The 23,630-nt window shown below is 34.9% G+C and overlaps 1 protein-coding gene across 3 annotated transcripts in view; it reads left to right on the top strand.

The window, feature by feature from the left end:
* The window catches only part of LOC150107401 (uncharacterized), a 384,774-nt gene that overhangs the window by 74,620 nt on the left and 286,524 nt on the right, over positions 1-23,630 (top strand). For all 3 annotated transcript variants that reach the window (XM_090391269.1, XM_090391268.1, XM_090391270.1), the window contains exon 3: positions 8,410-8,520. In XM_090391269.1, the coding sequence (XP_090247395.1) occupies positions 8,410-8,520 (111 nt within the window). The remainder of the gene's footprint in view (positions 1-8,409; positions 8,521-23,630) is intronic.

Here is a 23,630-nt window from a genome sequence, read left to right as displayed (position 1 = left end):
TGGAAGATCATATAATGTGGACAATATTTGTGTTAAAACAAATTATTGAAAAAAGACAAGAATTTATATGGCCTTTATAGATTACAAGAAAGCATTTCATAAAATACACCGAGAAAAACTATGGAATATAATGAAAGAACATGGATATCCATTACATTTGGTACAAGCTATACAAAGTTTATATAAAGTTTGTATAGCTTTATATAAATACAGTTAACAATTATGTAATAAATTAACAGAAGAGATTGAAAGAAATCAGAGTGTTAGACAGGGATGTAGCTTATCTCCAACAATGGGACCAACAAAAAGTGCACAAGTCGAATTCGCGTAACTCGGGGTATAATTTTGCATGTAATTTATATATACAAACATACAATTGGGACCAAGGGGTTTACAAAACACCTGTATTTTTAAGAAATATAATCATAATTGTAGTTTTTCGTACATAAAAAAGAGAAAGTTATTTCGATGTCGATGGTTTCATAAAATCTAATAGATTCGTCTGACGGCATAATGTCTTTTTCTTGTCACACAAAATTTCTTCATAGCAAGCTAATGATTTTTTTATTCCTTGCCTTGTGGCTACAATTCGTTCCTCGTTAGAATCTATGTCCTCCGAAATCTAAACCTTTTTTTTTTTATGTTCTTATTGTGGATTCCTGTAGATCAAACTTCTTTTCTAGCTCACAAATTTTCATTCCGTCTTCAAAATCCTTGGTAATGTTGAGTTTTGTTTCCAAACTCAATGTTTTTCTTTTCTTGCTAGCTGTAGAAGAATCAGACTTGCTTCTTTTGTATGACATTATTATTTTTTATGTGATAAAATTTTTATCAAGAACATAACATTAAACAATCGCAAGGTTTGTAGATAATAAAAATCGTGTGTGAATGGAGACAGCGCAAAACACATTAGTGCTTGTTCACAGCGTGTGTGACACTAGTGAATGCTGCCGGCGCCTGAAAGATACAGCTAGTGCTGAAGCGGTACAGGAATACGTACATATAAGAAACCGCATAACTCTGGATTCGCGCAAGTCAGGGTATGACTATATATATATATATATATATATTGATCAGATTATTAAAATATTGAAAACAACAATAAAATAATGTATCCAGTTAAACAGAACTATTATCAATACAATGCTGTATGCAGATGATCAGATTGTATTACAAGGCAATGAAGATGACCTTCAAAAATCAGTTTATAAATTAAACAAAATAAGCCAATAGTGCAATTTAAAAATCTCGCAAAAAAACCCCTAAGTCATGGCATTTAAAGGTCGAGATCGTGTAAAGTAATTTCAGAAAATCTGTGGAGCCATTAAAAGGACACTGAATAAAAAAAAAAAAACAAGATGAGAAACTCGACTAAAATTTTACAAGGTAAGTCACTCCCACTCTATTATACAGTTCAGAAACATGGACTGTTAAAAAGAAAGATGAAAGTAAAATACAAGCCATGAGATTTTTAAGAGCAATTTAAACAGTGGGTCTTAAGCTTTTTAGTGATTGGCACCCCCTTGAATCTAAAAATAAGTTCTCACACCCCCTTGAAAAATGTGTTTCTATTTCTTTATTTAGGAAATTACATCTATTGCAAGATAATTTATTTATTGAAAAATAAACACATACATTCACATATACATACAAAACAATATCTCAATTTTTAATGGCTATGTTGTTGTTTATTCATAATAATACTTTTGAAGCGAGGCTCCTTTTTTGAAAGAGTCACGCGTAAGTCATCACTTGCATTTAAGCGATTTCTGGCTTTTGTTTTTATGTGCAAAAGTGATAAAAATTCCATTTCACACAGGTAAGTGGTGGCAAATTGTAAAAGTGTCTGCAGTGCTGTTTTTGCCAGCTGTGGATAAGGTTCTAACTGTGTACATCAGAATTGTTCTAAGTCCAGTTTTTTAAATTCTATATTTCAATAAGCTCATCTTTTATTAAATAGCTGTCGTTCATCGAATCTTGGTCAAAATTTAGAAACTTCTCTCGCACCCCCATGGGTGCAGGTTAAGAACCACTGAATTAAAGGATGCGCTCTTTTCACTGTTTGTATTACACACTTGTTCCCTCATTCTTTACACTCACTACCATATAAGTCCCACTTCAATTTTTTTTTCTTACTCTCTCGTTCTTTCACATCGCTTTTTATTTGCTCAGATTTATTCTCTGCACTCATTACTCTCCCTTCCAGCAGCAATCTTTCCAAATGACTCGCACCAAAACCATTCAAGTGCAGTCCATCACTCTTATACAGTTCAACTCGTTCTTCAAACTCATTTCACACATTAACAAACTGCAATCCTTTCTCTTCACACATTTCTGCACATATCATTCATAATTCTTGCTCTCTGCCTTATCTCATTCTGTCATACCTGGGGAACATACTGACTACCTTTCCTATCACAATATTATCTTTTATCCTTCTCAACAACCTCCTGATATCCAATCTTACGTTTTTTTCCCTTGTTCTCAGGCAAGTCATTTGTTCCTATTACCACTATCAATCTTTTGCTCGCTTACTCCTCATATCTAACACCTCAATCACCCTATTTATTTTATCTCCAGGAAAACAAACCTTGTGCACCTTCTCATTTAGCACACCTAGTTATCGATTCCTCATACAACGGCATTCTCTTGTCTATCATACTGACATCATTTGTTTTCGTCATCTTCACTCTGCGATACATATCTACAATTCTCTTCATTTCATCTTTTTCATCTCTTGCCTCATCTTCAAGTCAGCTTTCAAATCTGGCATAATTTGTTTGCTATCATTCGCTCTGTTTTATTGCTAGTCATATATGCTATTGTTTGCCGTCAACACCGCTCTCCACCTTGCCATTAATTGCACTATTTTTCAGCTTCTGCTGCATTCGTATCGCTTTCGCCATTCTTACTACCATCAATTGTTTTGTTCAGCAGATTGTTCATTCACTTTTCAAAACTTTTTTTTTACCAGTATTTCACTGCTCTTTTATAGTGTCTCTCTTTGCTGTCAGATGAGCATCTTTCTTGTGGCATTCTCACTACTAACACCTTCAGTTACTGATACATTATCACCCATCAAGTCTGCATTTAGTTTGCATTTTGCACACAACCTCCTTCCATTCACCTTAAATATCCAAAATTTATCGACATAATCCAACAAATACATATAGCACACCTCGCATTTCATGAAATGACTAAAATCAAAATTAAACTTTTGTAAAGACAAAGCTCCTGCTATCTCTCCTTTGCTGGTTACTACACTCTGCTCTAAGTTTTTAACAATTTTGTAAACACATAAACAAGCCCACACACTACAAACACTGCACGCATACAACTTCTACTACAACTCTTACACATAAACACTTATTTACAATTAATTAGTCAAAAAAAATGTATCTGAACCAGGAGCCTTCTTTACACAAACCTTCCAGATATATTTTTTTCCTCTCTTCTTCTTCTTCTCTTCCGTCTAAGACGGGTTGAGTCTTCTCTTCAGCAGGATCTTCCAGTCTTCTCTATTCCTTGCTGTTCGAAAAAGTTCCTTATATGTTCTACATCCCGAGATGTTCTTTATTAATTTCAGCCAGGTAATTCTTGGTCTTCCGGGTCTTCTTTTTTCAATTAGAAAAGTATTGATTAGGGTATTAGGAAGTCTGTCTGCATCCATGCGTACAGTGTGTCCAAACCATCTCAGTTGTTTTCTAATTTTTTCTATTATTGTCTTTTTATACAATAGTTCATGTCTGACTGTAATGTTTGTTTTCTTTTCTATCCAACTTGTTCTATTTATTTTTCTTAAGCATTTCATTTCAAATGCCAGCAGTTTTTTCTCCTCTCTTTTTTTAGCTGTCCATGCTTCTGCTCCATACATGACTGTTGGTAAAATTACACAGTCCAACACAATTTTTGCTGACTTTTATATGAGACTTGTTTTTTACTAATTTGAGTGCACTGATTTCAAATATCAAACCCATTTTTCTCTATCACGTCAGGTTTTTTCTCTATGGCATTTTCTTTTTGCTAATTTGTAAGTTTTTGATAGTTTTAAGGAGGCAGTACTATTTAGAGGATCAAAAAAATCGATTTTTTAATATTATTTTCTGAAAGTATGTACTTTTAAATTAAAAATCTGTTCCTAACTTTTTATCAAGAAATTCGAAAAATTCCCGAAGATATAGCCTATTATTCAAAGCAGTGCGCATTCAGAATCGGAGCGCTCACCGTTCTCGCTTGTTAGTAAACGAATAAATGCGCAAGAACCTGCAACAGTACATACTGGCACTTTGAATGCAAGAGAGGCCAATAATTAGATACATAACTACTTAACAATTTCATTAAAAATTACAAGAATATTTATAAAAAAAATAACAATTTTACTTACACATGAGTTTCATGGAATAAATTTTTCTTTGTAGCAATTTCTGCTGTGTGTTCTGTTTTGGCAATCCCTTTGAATACTCCAACAGTAGTCAGCCATCATGTGAGAATCCCATCTTCCTTGGTACCGATCTTCCATAGTTTTTAAGTCTTGGTGAAATCTTTCGCTTGTTCATTGCTTACAGCACCTAAATTCTCGGGAAATCTATCAAGATGACTGTGTAGGAAATGAAGCTTTATGCTCGTGTTGCAACCTAGGTGCTGGAAATTTTCAAGCATTGTTTCCACTAGATCTTTGTAATTGCACGCTTTTTTGTTTCCAAGAAAATGATTCGCAACCATCATAAATAAAGTCCAAGCCTCTTTCTCAATTTCGTTCATAGAGTTGATGAAATTTTGGTCCCTCATTAAAGTTCTAATTTGTGGTCCATCAAATACACCGGCTTTAATTTTTTCATAACTAAGTTGTGGAAATTTTTCACATATGTATTGGAAACAGTCACCTTGTAAATCTAAAGCTTTAACATACTGCTTCATAAGACCTAGTTTGATGTGTAGAGGTGGAAAAATGATTTTTTTTCTGTTGATTAAAGGTTGATTTATAACATTCTGTTCTCCAACATTTAAGGATGTTCTAAGAGGCCAATGTTTCTGACTTCAGTGTTGGTTTCTAGCTCGACTATCCAAGAAGCATAGAAAACATGGAAACTTTGTATATCCTCTTTGAAAGCCAAGTAAAAAGTTCACCATTTTAAGATCCACACAGATGATCCAGTTATGGTCTGTATATTTCAATAACTTCAGAACCTTTTTAATGTCCTCATATGTTTCCTTTAAGTGGACTGAATAGCCAATAGGAATTGAGCCATATACATTCCCATTGTGTAGTAAGACACACTTGAGACATCTGCTTGAACTGTCGATAAATAAATGCCACTCATTTGGATGATATTGTACAACACTCATTTCAGTTAGTAAACCTGACACATTGTTACAGTAAACAAACCCACACTCATGTTTAAAATATTGTACAAGATTACTTTCCCTGCTACGATAAAAAGTTATCTTCGTATCTTGCTCCAGTAAGTTTTTTTCATTTAATCTTGAAGCTAACAATTCCGATGATTCCTTTGATAGGCCCAAATCTCTTACTAAGTCATTCAATTCCGCTTGAGTAAAATGTTGTGGTCCAGAACTAGAAATTAAATTTTCATTGTCTAAATCAACATCCGGGTCTTGCTCCGCAAGAACATCTGGCATATCCCGATCATGCTCGTTCTCAAGTAAAGGAAGTCCTTTATAAATTGGCACGGCTATTTCATTGGAATGAGCAACTGGCAGAATTGCTGAGTCGAGATTTGGATACACAATTTTTTTCTTATTCTTCTTATTATAACTAGAAGTCTGAACTAAACAAAAATAGCAATCATCTATGTGATTTTTCGGTTCATGCGAAATCATTGGAATGCCAAAAGCTAATTTTTGGCGTTTTCCCTTGCTCCACTGTCGTAAATTTTCTACACATGACTTACACACTTTATTTGGAGCCCATGACTTGTCCTGATATGCAATTTTTATGTCAAAGTATGCAAAGTACACTTTCTTAACGAAATCAGTGATATCTGTCCTTTGACTGGGAACAGTAAAGCTGCCACAAATGTAGCAGAAGGAATCTACATTATTGACACAATTTCGAGTAATAGACATGCTGTATTTTCTTCACTGCCGACTAACATGCAATTAACAAGACAAAAAAAAAAAAAAAAACAGAGACTTTATTGAAACGTTATAAGCGCTCATTATACTTTCATGATCGATTAACGATTGACTGATTTCGATCGTTCTTTGTCCACTATGACGTATATAGTATTCATTTGTTTTAGGCAGTTGTCATCGCCTACTTTTCATCACCTAAATGTATTAGGTCGGTTATTGGCCTCTCTCGCATTCAAAGTGCCAGTACGTGCCGTTGCAGGTTCTTACGCATTTATTCGTTTACTAACAAGCGATGAGCACTCAGATTCTGATCTGCGCACCGCTTTGAATAATAGGCTATATCTTCGGGAATTTTTTGAATTTCTTGATAAAAAGTTAGGAACAGATTTTTAAAAGTACATACTTTCAGAAAATAATATTAAAAAATCGATTTTTTTGATCCTCTAAATAGTACTGCCTCCTTAAAACTATCAAAAACTTACAAATTAGCAAAAAGAAAGTGCCATAGAGGAAAAACCTGACATGATAGAGAAAAATGGGTTTGATATTTGAAATCAGTGCACCCAAATTAGTAAAAAACAAGTGTCAGATCATAATCAGCAGAAAAAAAAAAATTTTTTTTGTTGGCCAGTGTAATTAACATTGGGAGGAATGATAACTACAGATATATCTTGATGATTGTAATTTGCTATGTTGTCCACAGCTAACCCAAGCGTTTTGTAACGCTTTCCATAAAACTGAACTGGACTTATTGGCTGAAATTCATCGCAGTCCATTTTTTCAGAGGTACTAAACCTAGAACAAAAAAAAAAAAAAAATATTGACTCCTTATAAGCCCACCGTTCTCAAATGAGTAGTCCATTTTGTACGCGTTCTCAACCTGTAATCAAACCGAGGTGCTGATATTCAAGAACTAAAGCACTTGAATTATCATACAGGAATTGACAGGTCAGTTTTAGAATATGTACTGAAGAAGTATGACTACAGCATCACCTAACTTTTAATTTGCGAAAATATGGCAGAATAGGGCTTGCTAAAACTGTAACCTTACCCGATGTTCGACTGTCGTGCAAGAGATGTCACCACTAGGCCATTTAAGATGGTGGGATAAAATGAGTTAAATTAGAACTTGGCAGATTTAAAGATTTATTGTTTTAATAAATAATTCTTCCAGTTGGAGAATGTACTAAGAGTTCACTAAGATTCTGAACATTTCCAATCACTGTGTTCCTTGTGGTAACCAAATTGTATGAAGTTTTTAATCAAGATTCTTATAAAGCTCACTTGCAACATTAATCTATAAAAATAATAATTTCCATCACTAGGTTAAACCGTTATAAGAGAATATGTTCATAGTGACATTCAGTTAGACAAAAATATTAATTAGTTTATGCACGTTTTCTTATTTTTTTAAAAGTTCTTTTTTTTGCTAATTTTTTTATTGTTAATAAGGATATCAGTAAATATTATTTAAATGTATAGTATTAAAATGCATATACATGTGAAGTTGATATTGTAATAAAGACATGTAGAATAATAATGTTATAGTTACCAGGGGTCTTCAAACTACTACGGCGCGCGGGTCAGATGCAGCCTGCAATATGATTTTATCCGACCCGCCAATTGGACTAATTTTTCAATAAGAATCCGCAAAAAAAAAAAAAAAAAAAAAAAACACACACATGGGGTGTTGATAGATTTCAAATGCATTAATTGAAATTGTATTCAAAATATATTCCCGTATAGCAAAAAGTAACTGTAATCCAAGTTAGTCTTTCTGACTGTAAAAGGTCGGTTAAAATGGACTAACGAAGAAAAAAAATTTGAATTTTACAAAATTTTATAAGCAAATTTGAAGAAATTTGCTTGTAAATTTATCTCTATTTTTGGGACAACGTATCTTTGCGAACAAACTTTTTCCTGAATGAAATATATCAAGTCAAAATACAGGGCAAATTTATCTGATGAACATTTGAAATCGCTACTTGTAATTAGCACTTCAAAATTTGAACCTGAGTTTAATAAGATTTTAAAAACACAAACACAGTTGCATCATTCGCATTAATGGTTTTATTATAATTTGCGATAAAAATATGAGAATATGCTGATGGTGTTCGTTGTCATTAATATACGATAATTTAAGTTTTTTTTTTACTACGGCCCGCTGAACAGTGCTGAAGTACCCAATGTGGCCCTCACGGCGAAAAGTTTGGAGACCACTGCCCTAAACTAAAGCAACTTGTAAATTTACTGAATATGTTTATTAAAAAAAAAAAAAGTGAAATACCATTTCAAAAATTGTAATGATTTTAGGGACCAAAGCCTGGAGAACGTAGGAAAAAGAAATATGGCAAGTGGGAAGATTACATAGATAGAGGACTTGGATATGATGAAACAGACCCATTTATTGATAATGATGAAGCTGTAAGTGATTAACTCATCTTTCCCCCCCCCCCTCCAATTCATCCTTCTGTGTTTGATGTTAATATTATAATAGTTGCATTATATTTTGTTTATCTGGTTTTATCTTACAGTAGAGCATTAGTAATATGAAATACTCGCATCTCTTTAAACTGGCAAGATTTCAAAATATTATGTTCCTCCAGAGAGTACAAGGACTAATTGAAGTAGGACACCTTTTAGTCACTTTACATAAATACTTTTCTCTTTGAACATATTCACAAAGATGCACTCATGTCTAATGGTGGCTGTTTCACATGCTATGAGGTCTTGGATCCTAACCACACTTTTAGTCACCTTTCAGGGATGATTAAGTTTTATCTCACTCAACCATAAGCTGCAAAATCTCGCTTGTATTTATACTGTACAATCCCTTCATTAATTTGTATGTTTCTATTATGTCTCTTCCATCTATTCCTGAAAGTGTGAAGACCACATTCTCTCCTGTATACAATTTAGCCAGTTTTCACTTTTTGTTACCTGCCACTGGATTTTTCAGCTGTTTCCTCCATTTCAAAACCCAGATGCCATGTTTTTGACCAGTAATACAGATATAGTCTGATCAAAACCTTGAAAAGTGGGAAAAATAAATTTCTTTTTCTTACAACAGGATACGAAAACACATATTTACAAGAAAGTTCATTGATGTATAAACTCAAATCATGTGTTTAAGAACTAGTGTTAGGTATTTAAATAACACAAGGGTTGTTCTGATTGTTCAATTGTGTTGAACACAATTGAACTGTTGTTCAATTAACACAAGTTAATTGAACAACAGTTTAAAGCCCCCAATATGTCATCTTTATTTCTCACAAAGACATCTTGGTTAACACAAAATAAAGTTGAACTTAGTCAAGTCCTACCTAAGAGTGTCCTCAGCAGGCACTAATAAGAAGCCCAGGTTATAACTTTAGAATGCTCAAGAATTTATTTAAATTCTGTTGTTTAAAGGATGCTACAGATTCTTTAAAAAAAAAAAAAAAAAAAAAACTCTTACTGAAATAATTCTAGTATAACCACAATAAAATTACAAGAAAAAAATTTTTTTTTTTTTTAAATTATTCTACCTGTTTCTTATGTACTATGCATATTTCTTTAGGAATAAAGATATTTTTAATTTGAAAACAAATAGTAGCAGAATGATTTTTAATATATAAATTAACATTGATAAAATCATTGTTAAACTGAGAGTACATGTCATACACACATGCTTCATTGTTGATCTGTGTTTTGCGATATCTCTCATAACCTAGTTCCAAGTATTTTAGGTTCTTTATATAGGCCAACTGCAGGTGGTTTAAGATAACGTTATTTTTATTACACTGTATTTGACATTATCATTTCGGAGGCTTTTTTCAACTGAATATGGCTACTAAATTCAGTGTACAGCACTTTTGTCTGTTCCCAGATCACCTGATGTTTTTTTGTTTTAGAAGTATGAAAAGCCAGGGCTTATATGAGTGCTCTTGCTTTGTCTGTCAGTTCTTTCATGCAAACTTCTCTTGAACATCCCATATAGTCCATCATAAGATAGGAATTGTTCTAAAAATTTGAGATGCAAGAGAAAGAATTCATCATAAAATATTATTACTGGAATCACTTATATTTAATTCAGATGTCTTTATTTGTCAAATTTTGAGCCAAGTTTCATAGCCATTGTCAGTACAATTATAGGAAAACACAAGAAAGAGAACAACAATTCAATTGAAAGTGCGTGATATGTGTACTATTGGCTGCAGGAGAATAGCTCCATTTGCGTTAATAGATATCCAAAATAAATTGCAATAAAATAATTTAGTTTATAAATTATTTCTTTCTGGTTTGGGGCTCCTCATTTCCCAATCTTTTATGCACTGAGGTATACTCATTTAGTTATTCACGTATCATAAATTACAATGGTAACTTTCGCTTCCTTTGTCACTAATAACATTTCGTAAACGTTTATTAACATACAAATGGCATCAACATCAGAAAACTTTTGACAATTCACACAAAATCACAATAGTCTTGCTCGTGACATACAAAAGGAAGCATATGTTTAACTTGTGGGAGATCTGAATTTCGACACAGATAACTTACAATACCTCGCAAGCCCTGGGTCCTGTCTGCTTACTACAGCCCATTATCAAGGCCAAAGAAGTGAAAAATGCTTGACCCCCCCCCCACTTTCTAGATGTTTATAGGACATACCACACAGCACACACACTGTCAGGGTGTTGAATCCCAGTGATGGTAGACTCAGACGTAAAGAATACAGGAAGTGTAGAAGAGGAGAAATAAGAAAAACGACAGTACCTCATTGAGAGTTTCATTCCACAACAAATAAGTGCCTCACATATGACACATCCTCTACCTGCTTCTGTTCTATAACGGTGATGACAGAGTTGGATAAGGGGAATGGATATGCTTCAGTACTTCTGAATTTTGCTGAAGCACTAACAAAATTCCACAATTGAGGTAATTTTAATTACCCAAACTCCAACGAATGATATGAAAAACTTGTTTGTTTCTATGAATTGACTGATAGGCATCAGAATGTGATGTTATACAGGTGCTAAGCTTAAAAAGAAGAGAACTTCCTAATAGTGCACCCTTATAGAGTTCTGGACTTGGGCAGCTATTGTTTAACTTGCATATTAATGATCCTGAGGATGATCTAAGTATGATGTTCAGCTATCTGCTTGATTCTTTTTTCTGTTTCCTGATCTTAGCATCAAAAAATTTTTGGCTGTATAACAGCTATCTGCTTGATGCTAAGAGGGAGAAACAGAATTCTTGTTGGTATGTTCAGACTTATTTATTCATATGGGGGTTCCCCACTCCTCGACCCCCCCCAGAACTTGTTGAGCCCTCCTGTTGAAGGATTAAACACTATATCCTATGACTATAGCCTGTGTGTGTTCACGGTGCCAGTTTGCCTGCTTGCAGAATGAGAAACCCCAGATAAACTAGGGGAAAAACCCTGCTGTCTACGCCTAAGATTGGCTAACTTGACTATGGCTGAGGAAGATCCTTAAGTTCCTCCCGTCATCAATGGGAATCGAACCTAGAACACTCCTTCCCCAGGCATATGGTTGTGACATCCACGTTTCGTCACAGTATGGAAAAAAAAAAGTTCATCTCCTCCATTTTTGTAATGCTCCAAAAATTTTTGAACTGATTCCACTCATTGCTGTTAATGTGCATTGGTCATCATTTTTGGGACCATCTAACACAACATTTCTTATATCCCAGTTTTTTCTGTCACAGTTGTATGAATTTTGAGTGTGAAACTTTCGGGAATTCAAAAGAAAGTTCTGTAATTGTGAAAACAATTTGTCTGAATTTTCATGTTCACTCTTTCCACCAAATCATCTTTCATCACACTGTGCTGTTCATCTTGAACATTGTTGCACCCTTCTTTAAACAAATGACAACATTGCCTAAACTTACTGTTACTCATTTTAGGTCTGTTCATAATTTACTAAACTTACTGTCACTCATGTTAGGCCCATGCACCTTACACAGTCAGTGAATTTCTGCAGCACAATTGTTTTCTGCCAGCAAACACTGCATCACATCATGACCCTCACAAGTGGCAGGATTTTTTTATTATCACAGCATTCAGTATAAATTCTTCGTAGAAGACAACAAATGATAATGCAGCAATAGTAAAATGGTCAACAGCTAGCTAATGAGTCACTCTATGCTGCAACATATGCCCCCCCCCTCCCATATCTTACTTGTCATTAAATTATGAATGGACATGTATCATATTAATGGGAATTTCTGCAAGTAGTCAAGCTAGAGATGTGGGACTGTTATAGTCAGATAGTTAAAATTTAAGGGACCACATTGCTAAGGTGGTTAAAGTCCTGTATCAGAAAACTATCGGTTCAAAACTTTATGATATGGAGGCTTCAAGAGATACTTGTGTCATAAGGTTTCTCCAATTCACGTGAAAAAACAAGGAAATAAGTGAACAACATTTATTCAAAGACAATATTCAGCCTGAAAACTGAAATCATCAGTAGCAGCATTAATTACAAAGTAGAATGTGAACAATGGATTAATTTGAAGCAATTAGACCCATGTGATGTTATACATAAAACAGTGCAAAAGTATAACTGAGGAAACACTATTATTAGTTATTAACTGTATCATTGATTAAAAAATCTTGAATGATGTCTGATTAGAATATGACTCCCATTTCTTAAATCAGAAATTATTCTAATCACACATTAAAGGTTTTTTTAAAAATTAATAATAGTGTTATATTAACTGATACATCACCGGAGTTAAAGATCGGTACTATCAACATAAGAAGCCTGAATGGCAAAGAAATGGAGCTAGCTGAGGAATTAGATAAGTACCAGATCGACATAATAGGAGTGACTGAAACAAAAAAGACAAAAACTGGTGAGATCTTTCTCAGCAATAAATACAAAATGTTATATTCAGGAAATGACAATCAAGGAAAAGGAGTAGCAGCCATAGTATTCAACACAAAATAAGAGGCTAATCTTCTTGAATGGCAGGCAGTCTCAAGTAGAGTTATGTGGGCAAATATGAGAATGGGGAACTGGACAATGAGACTTATTTGTGCGTATGGTCCCACAGAAGGTTCTACTAAGGTAGAAGTGGAGGAATTTTTTGATGCTTTAGAAAAAGCAGCTGACAGAATGAAAAATGAAAAGGTGGTCCTTGTTGGGGATCTAAATAGCAGAGTAGGAAATGATTGTCAGACATACAAAAATATATTGGGAAAATTTGGAGAAAAGAGCAAAGCTAATAATAATGGCAAATACCTGTTGGATTTCTGCTCAGGACATGGACTGGTTATTACTAACACCATGTTACAACATAAAAATGTGCATAAATTCACATGGAGAGAAGAGGCAAGGAATAAGAAAAGTCTCATTGACTATGTTATTGTTGATAGTGATGTTTTTTCCCTGGTGCAGGACACCAGAGTGTACAGAGGATTTGAAATTGGAAGCGATCACTATTTAGTCTTGAGCAGGATAAAATTGAATTTCATATTGAAAAGAATAACATGTAAGAAAGTTTTAAAGCGATAAAAGTTGAGCAGTTCTCAGATGTGAACTGTGGACTAAAATACACAAAGATTATTGAAGAAAAAATGAAAGAGTTTGAGAACAGGAACCAAACTTTGGAGATTCAGTGGCAAGCCTTGAAGAAAACCCTAATTGATTCAGCCAGACTGCCTCTCTGGCTGAATCAATTAGGTGAGGTTGTCTGCAAGGATAGAAAAATCAGAACTCCGTGGTGGACACAGGAAGTTAAAGAGGCAGTGAAGGAAAAGAAGAAAGCATATCAAAAGTTCCTGCAAAATAAGTCAGCTTTTGCTCTTAGAGAATACAGAGACAAATGTAAGAAAGCGAAACACTCCAAAACTAGCTAAACGAAAGTCATGGGAAGAGTTTGGCAAGAACATCGAAAATAAATATCAAGAAGGTGGTAAGATATTCTGGAGGTTGTTGAAGAAGCTTAGAAATGGAGGAAAGAGTGCTGTAAAAGGAGTTAGAGATGATAAAGGTGAAATGAAAAAGTGAGAAAAAGATATCCTTGAAGTATGGAGTAATTACTTTGAAAAACTGCTAAAAGAAACAAGCAGTGATAATAGCCCAGTGGTAAAAAACACTGATTATGCATGCAGTCAGGAATACATATCCATACTTGAAGTAGAAAAAGCCATCAAAGGCTTGAAATGTGGAAAAGCTACAGGAGTAGATGATATTCGACCAGAAATGCTGAAGTATGGTGATATAAAAGTCTTACAGTGGCTGCACTGGATAGTTCAGAAAGCCTGGACAGAAGGATGAATTCCCAATGATTGGCGTAGAGCTGTAATAGTACCCATATATAAAAAGGGAAATAAAACTGAATGTGAGAATTACAGAGGTATTTCCTTACTGAGTGTTCTGGGCAAGATTTATGCCAGTATACTTGAGAAACTGGTTGAGAAGAATTGTGGAAGAAAAGCTTGGTGAAGAGCAAGCTGGATTCAGGCCAAATAGAGGCTGTCAGGATCAGATCTTCACTTTACGACAAATAGTTGAGGAAGCATGGGAATATAACAAAGATCTGTAGTTAAGTTTTGTCGATCTGGAAAATGCCTATGACAAGGTGCCAAGAGAGAAGCTATTCAATACGCTACAGGTATATGGTGTGAATGGGCCATTATATGAAGCAATACTTAGTCTTTATTTGAGTGGTAAGTCAGCAGTTAGAATTGAAGGAAGTACAGGAAGATGGTTTAATGTTAAATCTGGTGTGAGACAAGGATGTACATTATCCCCTCTGTTATTCATTATCTATATGGATGACATTATGAAGGAAAGTGGTATTAAACATGATATCAGAATTGGAGATGTTAATGTCAGCTCTTTGCTTTATGCGGATGATGTTATACTTCTAAATAAATCTACAAGTTTGCAAGATTCCCTGACTAAATTGAATAACTGTTGTAATAGATATAGTATGAAGGTCAGCAATAAAAAGACACACACAATGATAATAGGCAGAATCATTGAAAATGTCAACTGTGTTGCGAACGGAGGACCTGTGGAAGAAGTAAAACATTTCAGCTACTTAGGCACGATTTTTAGTGAAGATGGTAAATTAAATATGGAAATAGACAACAGAATCAACAAAGCTGGTATGGTAGGAAGTCAACTGAATAAATTCATATGGAATAAGAGAGAAATTAGTCAGATCACTAAATTAGCTGTATACGAGACAGTGTGCAAACCAGTTTTAATTTATGGATCTGAGAGCTGGGTCAGAAGTAAAACCCTTGACCAAAGACTAGAGACCGCAGATATATGAGTCCTGAGAAAGATTAAAGGCATGAACAGATGGCATCAGTGGCGATATCATATTAAAAACGAGGATATTAGGAAAGAACTTGTCGTTGTCAGCATCCAGGAATGCGTTAGCAGAGCTAATCTCAGGTGGTATGGTCACTTAAAAGAATGGGCGAGGAAAGATTAGCAAAACAAGTGTTCTCTGCCAGGTTGGCAGGAAAAGAAACCAGAGGAAGACCAAGATATAGGTAGGTTGATACGGTACAAAGTGCCTTAGACGATAGAAATATAAGATATAATGTTGCAGTCTTGACAAGTAACAGACTGATTTGGAGGAAAATTGTAGATAAGAAGTTAGTAATGATGTAAATTGTTCATGTAGTACTATCATATCCTGTACACTCCTTGAGGGTATATGTCAGGAATTTGATGATGATGATATTAACTAATAGTGTTTGCTCAGTACCTTTGCATTGTTTTATGTATAACATTGCGTGGCTTTCACTGTGTTCTACTTCATAATTAACTAGTGTTGCCATTGATGATTGCCGGTAATTTTCAGGTCGAAATATATGGGCTTTGAATAAATATTCATTTATTTCTTTGTTTTCATGTTAATTAATGAAAGAAAAACGGATGCTGTCAAATGAATTATGCAACAGAATGGCTTCAATCCAAAGATACACTATCACAGATACATACAAGCTTATCCATAAAAAATAACTCTGTATGTAAAATCCTAGTAGCCTACATTACTGGAATCTCAGGGCAAAATTCAAGAATCCTTAGAAAACATAACCTTTTACCTACCTTCTTTATGTCAATAAAACTGTCTTACACATTACTTTCTGATTAACTGTCTCCACTTTTGCTTCCAGGTGTTTTTACCAAGTTTCTTATGACTACTGTCTCAGACTTTGGACACAGTCTTTCTGTTGAAAGAAGACTTCAGGAACATCAAGCCTGCATCTGTTATATCAAATCCCATAAGTCTTGTCTGGCTCAGCAAATCAGTGACCAATCTTCTTGTCGGAGACCTTCTCAAATATTAGTTTACATTTGAGAGAAGAGTGTGACATTCTGCTGCATAGTCCAGTCTTATTCTTATATAGTTTTTGACAACTGTAAAGCATAGTTCTATGACATTCATATCAGTTGTAATTATCTTGCACATACCCTATATCTTATCTGTGAAATCCATTGTTATTCTACCTTTTGAATTGTCAGTTACACTAAAGATTATCATCTCTAAGTTTCAGAAAATAAAATATTTTTGATTATAATTATATTAGATGTTTAATATAATGAAAATGCTAGAAATGAATTAAACAGTTTAGCAAACATACAAGCATAAAGTAAAGAAGAGCACACTAGACTAACATCTAGTTAGAAGAGCACCCTCTATGGGGACTAGTAGGCTATGATTCAGGATACCTAAAAAGTACTGTTTTCCATATTTTGGGGAATTTAATACAACCATGTCTATTTAAATTAGGTTTGTTTTTAAGGGCAGTTGCACATTCCAAGAAAAATATCATACCTGAACTTTGTAATGAAGTTTATTTACTCATTTATTCCCATTTGATACTATGTGTGTGTGGTGTCAAGAGTACAAGAATGTCCATAGACAGATATCTTGCTAACATGTAAAAACAAGGAACCCTGAATATGCCAGGAACAGATGGGGGACGAGATGGTCTTTCAGCCAGTATTAAGTGGGGTTTAAAAGTGCAGAGGCTCCTTTTTTTTTTTTTTTTAATTCTGGCTTTGATTTCTGACAAGTGATCATATTACTATATATGTGGAAAAAGAATTGGAGAGGATTAAAAGTATTTTGCTAATTCTGTAGGAACTGTATTCGTTAGGTAAGGTGTGGCATATACCGCAGTTTCCCCCCCCCATCCGTGGGGGGATGTGTTATGTATACAGATACCTGAAACTGCAGATAGTATCGAACCGTGTATATATATATATATATATATATATATATATATATATATATATATATATATATATATACTATGTGTTTTTCTATACATACACACATACATACCTAATGATAAAGTTTAATTTATAAATTAGGCAAAGTAAGAGAACAATAATAAAATAGAACAATTATAACAACATACTTTAATAAAAGTTATCTGAATGTGAATGGAATCTTAGCAATCTCAGCATATGTATTTAAAATTATTTATTTATTATTTTATGAAGTCAATATTACAACTCATATATTACAAATATATCTAATAAAGCTCTTAAAAGCTCAATATTATCAAAAGGCTTTGTGGAACAAAGTGGTGCAAAACTGAAGACACTCAAAATCATATACGGCACTTGTACAACCCACTATGGAATATGCCTCCTCAATCTGGGCTCTAGCATCTACTAGCTCAAAAGAAAAACTTGACAGAGTATAATCAAGAGCAGCAAAAATTATTATAGGCGCATTCTCATCCCCAAATAATTTAAAAGCTCAGCAAGAGTGTGGGCTTCTCATACTAGAAGACAGAAGAAAACTCTCCACAGTTAAATTCACTTACAGAATGAGGAGCCAACAACAGGATCACATCTTACTCGGGACTTTCGATGCTTGTACAGGAAAATCTAGACTAAAGAGATCATCTACTATACAACATGATCATGAAATTAGTTAGAGCACAGATCAACTTAGAGCATCTGTCCATTGAAATAAACAAAGTGCCATTCTCTTCCACTATACTACCAAAAACACAATGATGAACCTCCTAGAACTTTGTTCAAAAAAGGATTCGCACCAAGAAAATATAAGAAAAGGACTTGAGACTATACATTACTTAAATAATCTAAACCACATAATTCTTATAGTGATGGATCATCTGATGAAGCACTCAACCAAGGAGAAGCCAGAGGTTTTTCTAATTCTATCTGGAGGTGGTGAGGAAATGCAAATCCAAAACCACAGCTGGCAAAATAACTTCAGACTTCATTTGTGAATTAACAGCCATACAAGCAATTGTCAAGTTCTATCTCTCTAATCCTGTAGTAAACATTACAGAAGGAACAACCATCTACAGTGACTCAAAATCTGCACCTGAAGCATTAAAAAATGGAAAAACAAAACTCTCACAGGAAATTCATGAACAATTAACAACTTTAAATTTGAAAAATAAGAACTGTACACTGCAATGGATACCAGCCCATGTAAATATTGAAGGCAATGAGAGAGCAGACAAACTAGCCAAAGAAGAAAGATATCTCAAAAATTACACCCACTATCACTAACTTATGCTAACTCTGTCGCAAAAATAAGATTGGTAAAACAACTATCAAGAAGAATTAAATCAGCGAAATTAACAGAAATAGAGAAATAACCACAATCATTGCCAGACTAAGGACAGAACATTTTAAAGGCATGAAAATTCATCTGGATGGTACTAGAAGCTATGAAATATGCAAGAACAGTTCAGGAGTTGAACTAACACTTGCCTATATCCATTCTTGTCCAGTAATTGTTGCTGCTCTACAGAAAATTGACAATAACCCTATAGAAAAGCTCTACTTCATCAAAGTTCAACAGATTTCCAAAACAGTTCTACAGGCTCACAGTCATATCTAGAAGCTTTTCAATAGACTTGACAACAACATGAAGTCGATAACTTTCACCTTTTTCACTTAAAAGGAAACACTTTACGGCTTCTCTTTGGTATATCCAAATGGCCAGCATCACTACTCTTATACTTTAAGGCCATTATTTAGTAAAATAAGGATTACTCGAACACAAGCACTGTGATACTGCGACAGTCGATCTGATAACCGAGAACTACTCAGAAAACGGCACACAATTTAAAATTTATGAATTGCCTATTACTAAAAGAAAGAGCCATGCAGCTTCATTTTGGCGATGTAAAATTAAATAGGTAAAGTGGATGTTAGATCCAACATTATTTCAAAGCCAAATGTTTGTAGAATCTATTAGAGTTTTGTAAGTTGACCTGAATCTTACTAGAAGAAAGTTTGTTAGAATACTATCCCTGAGTTGCCTTAGCTACTTCAGTCAAGTAGTGCAAACTAAGGCAACTTGGGAATGCTGAGGATTGTATTCTGTAAGCTCTCATGTCAACTTACAAAACTTTCATAGTTTCTATAAACATTCGGCTTTGAAATAATGTTTTGTCTATTATTCACTTTGCTGATGTAGTTATAAATTATTTATTTCTGGAATTTTCCATTTAATATTTTTGGACTGTGGTTGACCGGAGACTGAAACCGCTGGTAGCAAAACCCATGGATGGGGGTGGACTATGGTACCATATATGGAATTCAGATGTGAAGTTTCTCAGTTGCATTGCTGAGCATGTGCAGAAGCGAATAGAATATTATTGAACATTGCTAGGCATTCAGCTGTAGAAAAAGAACACAACAGGAGAAAACTGTGGGTTTCTGTGTCTTTCATATATGAAGACTGGACAAAAAGTGGAAAAACATGAGAGAGGATATCCTTGTCATAAAGAGATAAGGGAAGTTTTTGTAGTCATTAATCCATATAGGATTTATTTCAGAAATCTGAAAGGAACTTTATTGATTTCTAGTTCATATAGAATGGGCTCAGTAAAGTTTGTTTTATTTGGAATTCTCATTTGATACGTGATTTCTATCTGTTGGTATATTATATTTTTTTATTCATTTCTGTAATCAGCTGTTCCAATTATTTAAAAAAACAAAAAAACTCTCAGCTGCACTATTGCTTATTTTAATCATTTTTTAAAAATCTCTGTAAATTGGTTTTTATACTCAGTGTTTATTAATTACGCAAGGGTTCACTTTCAATTGGTGCAACGACTTTCAACAGGTATCCCATGCTTAACGTGGAATTTGATTAACACGGCGAAATTAATTGCGACAATCCCTTGATATACACGGTAAGAGTTTTAATTAACATGTCTTTAAATTTACCAGGATTCCACCAAATACGACATCATTGCTACAACCTGTGGACATAGGCATCACTGCAACTTGGAAAGCCTATTTTCTTAAAAAGACATTCTCAAAGGCAGGAGAAAATATGATTACGCTACAAGAATTTTGGAAAAATTTTAACATTAAACACGCAATTGAAATCATTCAGGACTCATGGGAGCAAGTGTCTTCTAGCTGCATGAGAGCTGTTTGGGAAAACCTTATGCTGGAATGCGCTAATGACTTAGGTGGTTTTCAAAATCATGTGAACAACGTGGCTGAAGAAATTGTTGCAATTGTTGAAGACCTTGGTTTTGATGGTGCTGAAGCAGAAGATGTCAATCCAATAAAGAATTATTGGATTCAAATTCAAAAGATTTGAGTGACAATGATCTTGAAATTGAACAACAACGTGCATATAAAGACGATGAACAAATTGAATATGAAGATGAGGTTCCAAAGAAGATCACAATTAAAGAACTGGATGGAATATTTTGCAGTTTAGAATCGCTTAAGCAGCAAGTAATGGATACGGATCCAGATGTTAATTGAAGACTGCTTGTTTGCCGAGGTCTAGAGAGTCATTTTGCTTATTATCGTAGAACTTATGCTAATAGGAAAAAACTAAAACTGTTCAAACGACTCTTGATAACTTTTTTTTGATAAAAAAAATTGCAGTAACTAATGTAGGTACAAACATTTATTAAACATTTACTTTGCATTCATTGTTTATCTTTCCTAAAAGAGTACCATATAAAACAAATTATTAATATAGTAATTGATCATGGACGAATTGTAATTTTTACCATTGATTATTACATTTGATTAACGTGATTTTGATATACGCAGTAACATCGAGGGATTAATTAATCAAGGGATACCTGTATTTCCTTTAGAATCCGGAAAATTGACTTGAGACCCAAATAAAAAAATATATACATTTAATGAAACTGAAACATTATATACTGAAACATAATATACATTTAAATAAAATTACATAAATAACTACAAAATTAACTGTATTGAAGGCCTTCTAAAATAAATCTACACTTTAGAGATTTTCTTATCCAAAAATATTGAAATCATTCATTCTCTGACTCTTCTGTTAATGGATTGTTTGAGACATGCTTAATCATGTCTACCAGACTAAACACCTTGTTTTCACAACAACAAAATATGTTCACCAGTCAGTTTTCTTTGTTAGGCCTTTTCTGAAAATATAAAATTTTCTTTTTGTTTTCCATGGGATCCTTTTTTATCTCCCTTATGTAGCATACAATATTATTCCTCCTGTCTCGCTGAAGTATAAATATTCTTACCTCTTGCAGTTCTATTTGTCACACAATTTACTAATTTTTGTATCAGTGAAAGAAGTTTCTTCTACTACTTCATAAGCAACATATCTAAGTTTAGCTTTTCATGTTAAGCCACTTTACAGTTTCAAATTTCACCAGTTGCTTTTTCCATAGTAATCCGGTATCCTTAAGACAGAAGATGAAACTTTCTATTCAGCGTTTCCTCAAATATTCAATTAGGACATCAATTGTGGTGTGTGTGTGTGTGTGTGTGTGTGTGTGTGTGTGTGTGTGTGTGTGTGTGTGTGTGTGTGTGTGTGTGTGTGTGTGTGTGTGTGTGTGCATATATCCGCTCTGACATACCCTGCCAGAGAGCACCTAACCTTGAATCGCCCAACTTTGACCTTCTTTGGCTAAAAATGTATCTCCCCCACCCTAGACCGCTTCCTTACAAACGATCCTTCCAAATACAGTGAATGTAGTGAGCCCCTTGGGTAATTCTGACCACAACCTAGTGCTCATCTACTGCCCAATGCAACAACGCTCATGCAGTAGTCTGGCACAAGAGTAATCTGGCATTACAGCAGTGCTAAATGGGACAGCCTCTGAGACTACTATGCTTCATTCCCATGGTTGGACTACTGTTTGCAGTCTTCCAATCCTAACATATGCACCGAACACATCACCAAAATAATCCTCACTGGTATGATAACATATATTCCCCACACCACTCTGAACTGCCACCCCTATCCAAACCCTGGTTCTCCAAAAAATGTGCCAAGGCTGTGCAAACGAAAAATCAGGCATACCACAACTGGCTCAAATTAAGAACACCAACCTCCTTCAGTATCTATACTGAAGCCCGAAACAGATGCAAAAAAAAAGTATCAATGATTCCAAAAGAGAATTTGATTTGGAATCATTGCAAAAAGCAGGAAGCTTTCAGCCTGTCCTAGCGGCAGACATGCATTTTGGGTCTCTTGCCAAAGCAATTGGTCGCAACTTTTGCCCTACACTACTCCCCCCGCTATCATACCCAAATGGCTCAATTGCAACATCACCCACAGAAAAAGCTAATCTCCTGGCTTCACACTTCGCCTCCAATGCATGCATAACCAGCAATGGCAAATGTCCCCCAGTCATTCCAACTGCCCAACACACAATGCCCCCCCCCCCCCCCCATATCCTTTTGCCAGAAAGAGATCATAAACCTGTTGTCAAAATTAGACACAGAAAAAGCCCCTGGCACTGATGGCATTCCTCCAATTGTCCTGAATGTCTGTGCAGCAGAACTGACTCCTATCCTATGGCATCTATACACACTCTCCTACTCCACCGGTATATATCCCAAAGCCTGGAAATTGGCCTATATTCAACCCATTCCCAAAAAGGGTGACAAATCGTTGCCATCTAACTACTGCCCTATCTCACTCACCTCAATCCTATCTAAAGTGATGGAGAAAACCATTAAATCTCAACTCCTACTCTACCTTGAAGGTACCCGGCTATTAAGCGACCACCAGTATGGATTCTGTCAAAGCCGTTCAACAGGAGATCTACTCTCACACATCACCCATCACTGGACAAATGCCATGGAGAAATTCGGTGAATCCCAAGTAGTTGCACTCGATATCTCCAAAGCCTTTGACCGAGTCTGGCACAAAGGCTTATTAAGCAAACTCCCATCATTTGGACTGTGTCAGGACTTCTGCAGATGAATTGCCAACTTCCTGTCTGGGTGCAGGAAGTTGGCAATTCATCTTTGTGTGATGGTAGATGGCTCCCTATCCTCCCACTATCCAACAAATGCTGCGGTCCCACAAGGTTCAGTTCTCTCGCCGACCCTCTTCCTTCTATACATCAATGATCTACTTCAGTTGACCTCCAACCCAATTCACAGTTTTGCAGATGACAGCACATTGCACTCCTCCCTTTCATTTGATAAACCTCACCCTGTACAACTCACTTCAACCCACAGAACATCAACCACAACTTCCCTTAACGCAGACCTCCAAAACATCCTCCGACAGGA

The sequence above is a fragment of the Typopeltis vanoorti genome, chromosome 4 (genome assembly GCF_054136105.1).
Source record: "Typopeltis vanoorti isolate ZY-2024b chromosome 4, IOZ_Tvanoo_1.0, whole genome shotgun sequence".
Lineage (NCBI taxonomy): Eukaryota > Metazoa > Arthropoda > Arachnida > Uropygi > Thelyphonidae > Typopeltis > Typopeltis vanoorti.
Note: the sequence above shows the minus strand (reverse complement) of the source record. Positions and strands in the feature narration are given on the sequence as shown.